We start from the raw sequence: 4,593 nt of genomic DNA on the forward strand, positions 1-4,593 counted from the left end.
CAAAAAACAACAAGGAAAAGAAATGCGACGCTTTCAAGAAGCGTGGTTTCAAAAGTATGATTGGTTGGAATATAGTGTGGCAAAAGATGAAGCCTATTGTTTTTATTGTTTTCTCTTTAGGCAGGATAGAAGTGAAAAGGGAGCAAGTGATATTTTTACAAGAAAAGGATTTTCTAATTGGAGGAAAGCACTTGAGACCTTTAATCAACATGTAGGTCCAGTAAATAGTGCACATAATGATGCTAAACGACATTGTGAAGATTTTAAAAATCAGAGGCAAAGTGTGTCACACGTGTTATCTTCTCATGGGCGTCAAATGGGCGTCAAGCTTGATTAGTAAAATGGAAAGCTTTGAGTTTGTCTTTGTCTTGCATTTGATGATGAAAGTGTTGGGGATCACAAATGAATTATCAAATGCTTTACAACAGAAAGATCAAAATATTGTCAATGCAATGGCATTAATTGATACTGTAAAAGATCATATTCAAGATTTAAGGGATAACAGATGGAATGAGTTATTAGAAGAGGTTCGAAGTTTTTGTGATAGAATGTATATTCCAGTGCCTAACATGGAAGACAAAATACCAGTTCGGGGTCATTCTAGGCGTGAAGGGCAGTGGATTACTTATTATCATCATTATCATGCAGAGATTTTTATTACAGTTATTGATTTAATTGCCATTGAGATGAATAATCGGTTCACTGAGACAACTACAGAGTTGCTAACTTACATATCATGTCTTGATCCAAGAAATTCATTTTCTAGATTCCATCATGCCAAGCTACTTCGTCTTGCAGAAATTTATTATGATGATTTTTCTATACAAGATCTTCAATTTCTAAAAGAGCAACTTCACACATACATTCATGATGTTAGAAGATGTTTTGATTTTGTTGAATGTGATGATCTTGCAAGTCTTCTCGTGAAACTAGTTGAAAGTAGAAAGCATTTGGTATTTCCGTTGGTTTATCGCCTTATTGAATTAGCTTTGATTTTACCGGTGGCAACAACATCAGTTGAAAGATCCTTCTCGGCCATGAATATCATCAAAACCGATCTGCGAATAAGATAAGAGAGATGAATGGTTGAATGATATGATGATATGCTATATCGAACGCCAAGTGTTTGAAACAATTAATGATGAAGCTATTTTTGGTTCGATTTCGGAATATGCAAAAACCGAAGGATTCAACTCTCACTCACGTTAGTGGTATGTATATTTTTTTATATTTTTTTATATTTTTTTAAAAAAATTAATTAGTATAATCTTAAATTTGGATTAATATAATTAATTTTTTATATTTATTTTTAGTTAAACCCAGCACCCCCTTGATTTTATTTCTGGTTCCGCCACTGACTAGTTGATCCATTGCTGAAAATCAAATGCATGAAAATTATTCATACTAGTCATGATTAATAGTTGTTATGTTGTTAACATGCCATGTGCCTATAAAAATTATTTAATCCATTTCTAAAAAAATATTATTATCTCTTTACAACAGATCTAAATTTAGATCAATATGGAAGATTTGGAAGTTGGTTCTTTTGAAAGGAATGAAACATAAGTTCAATCTTCTAGTTTAGAAATATTAGGCTAAGAAAAATTGGTACAACTAGAATTATCTGAAAAAGTTGTTCCAAAAGCCGGTATGATGCTTGGTTCTGAAGAGGAAGTTTATAATTTGTATGTTAAGTATAATCATCAAGAAGGGTTTAGTATCATAAAAAAAAAGTTCAAGATTTGGTGATGATGGAAAATTAAAATATTATACACTTGCATATGTAAGAAACGGAAAAAGAATATCTACATTAAAAAACTCTTTCAACCCAAGGCTATCTACAAAAGTAAATTGTTCGGCCAAAATGAATATTGTTGTAGCCAACAATGGACATTTTATCATTTCTAGTGTTCACTTGGAACTCTTTCAACCCAAGGCTATTTACAAAAGTCTCGTTTTCAAAAGTGCAATAAAAAAATGAATACATATGTCAAAAGAAGACTTGAATTAAATGATCAAACCGAAATAAGTTTAAACAAAAATTTCCATTCCATGGATGTTGAAAGTGGGGGATATGAAAATTTGACATATAGTGAGAAGGATTATCGAAACTATATTGCAAAAGCAAGGCTATTTAGACTTGGAGTTGGGGATGTCGAGGCTCTTGGAAACTACTTTTCTCACATGCACCAAAGAATTTAAAATTTTCTTCACTTGATTGATATGGATAAGGAAGGTTGGTTTAGAAATGTATTTTGGGCAGATGCAAGGTCTATAGCCTCCTATGAAGCTTTTGGTGATGTTGCCTCTTTTGATACAACATACTTAATAAAGAAGTATGACATTCCTTTTGCTCCGTTTGTTGGCGTTAACTACCATGAGGAAACAATATTATTTGGATGCAGTTTATTGCCAAAGAAAGATACATAAACTTACAGATCAATGCATGCCAATTCAAGGTGCAATTAGAGTGGTCTTTCCAAATGCTCGACATTATCTATGCCTTTGACAAATCATGAAAAAGGTTCATGAGAAGCTGTTGGACTAAATAAATATAAAGCAATAAAGAAAATTTTGAAGAACAATGTTTATGAAGCAGTATATATTCAAGAATTTGAAGACATTTAGTTGAAGATGATGAAAGACTACAATATTGAAAAAAATGAATGGTTGAATTCTTTATATAAAATCCATCAACGTTGGGCTCCTATATATGTTAAAGGGATATTTTGGGTTGGAATGTCTACCACTCAAAGAAGTTAATGCTTTCTTTGATGATTATGTTAGGCCAACAACATCGTTGAAGCAATTTGTAGAGCAATATGATAATGCCCTGAAAAGTAAGATTAAGAAGGAAATCAAAGCTGATTTTGCTTCTTTCAACTCATGTTTTCCTATGATTATTGATTATTGTTTTGAGAAGCAATTACAAGAAGCCTACACAAATGAAATTTTTAAGTTGTTTGGAAATGAGTTGAGGGGAATGATATATTGCAATCTTGCTCTTATTAGCTATGATGGAAGAATATGTACATTTCAAGTGACAAATATCCTCAAAGGAAAAGAAGTTGCATTTAGAAAGCAATTAGTATTCAAGATTTATCTCAATGAAGTCGAATTTGACATTAACTGCTCATGCCATTTGTTTGAGTTCAAAGGAATTATTTGTAGACACATATGCAAGGTTTTTATTGAAAAGAATGTGAAAGAAATTCCACCTTGATATATTTTATCACATTGGAGAAAAGACATCAAACGTAGACATACGTATGTAATGAATTGTTATGATGATATATATACTACTGAGCAAAAAGTGAGATACAATAAGTTATGCTCTCATTTTTCAAAAGCTATGGAAATTGGGGCGGAATCTATGGAGAAGCATGAATTTTTGATGAAATGTGTGAATGTTGCAATTGACAAGTTGATGGATAATGCAAATTCTTGTGGGAGCCAATCCAATGAAGTTTTACTACCAATGTTATTGGAAGAAAATGATTTGCAACACCAAACAACAACCAATAAAAGGTTTCGAACACCTCTAAAGATACGGAGCAAAGGATGACCACAATCAAAGAGAAAAAAGTCAAAAGTAAAAAAAATAATGATTAGAAATAAGAAAAGGTACTTTCATTTAATATTAATTTTTTATTAATCATATAATTATTTTTTCTCCTAAAGTTTAGTGTTATTTCTTGTAGAAAGCTCATAAAAAAGAGAAGTACACTTGTTCAAAACAAAACGCAAGGTGACTTTTGCAAACAAGAGAGTGTGGTAATGCCATATTGATCAATCGATATTAATATTTGTTATGCTATTGCATAATATTTTTTAAATATGCATGCCTTAATTTTTTTTTTTAGGTGAATTCGAACTCTCTTCCAAATGCATTTAATATGCATGTTGATAAATGTAATTTCTACAATTCTAACAACAACACCTTTCCAGAGGCAAGTAGAAAGGTTGAGTGATTTATTTTCCAATCAATTTTTCATCTCCAAGATAATTTTTTAACATAATGAAAGCTGCTATTGCTTCTTAAGGTAATTGATAGAGTACAACATCATGATTCTTCTTTGGGTTTCCTTAGTGAAGGCAATGAATGGACATCCTCACATAAGGTAAATTCACTTTTGGTACAAAAAAAAAAAGATTTGTTGATGTATATGTTAATTTTCTTTGGTTCTTTTATTTATTTATTTATTTTTTTTGACAAAAAATAATTTTGATAAATCTTTGGTTGTAATTTGTTTTTTAGGGTTAGAAAGATGGAGCATCATCAACACCTTCATCACCATGGGAAGCACCACTCTCCAAATGTTGTGACTTTTGTGGGTCATTTGAAAGTTCTGTAATGGGCTTTTTTTTGTCAAATATATTATTGTTTGTCATTCGACAGGTCTCATTTCTTAAAATATTCTACTCCACCTTTGAGTTTAATATTTCTGATTTAGAGATATGGGATGCGTTTTGTGGTTAAAATAATATTTTGGACTTTGAAGTTTAAGAGATTGTTGGTGGGTGTGCATAGAGGGGGCACGGGCCGGTTAACCGGGCCTAGTGGGCCTGACCCAATAAGTTCGGGTCGGCAAA

The 4,593-nt window shown here is 31.7% G+C and overlaps 1 protein-coding gene across 1 annotated transcript; it reads left to right on the forward strand.

Moving 5' to 3' along the window:
- Positions 1-341: 341 nt before the first annotated feature.
- LOC120277767 lies at positions 342-1,073 on the forward strand. The gene has a single exon (XM_039284609.1). The coding sequence runs from the start codon at positions 342-344 to the stop codon at positions 1,071-1,073; it is 732 nt and encodes a 243-aa protein (XP_039140543.1).
- The last annotated feature ends 3,520 nt before the right edge of the window (positions 1,074-4,593 follow it).

The sequence above is a fragment of the Dioscorea cayenensis genome, chromosome 15 (assembly GCF_009730915.1).
Source record: "Dioscorea cayenensis subsp. rotundata cultivar TDr96_F1 chromosome 15, TDr96_F1_v2_PseudoChromosome.rev07_lg8_w22 25.fasta, whole genome shotgun sequence".
NCBI lineage: Eukaryota > Viridiplantae > Streptophyta > Magnoliopsida > Dioscoreales > Dioscoreaceae > Dioscorea > Dioscorea cayenensis.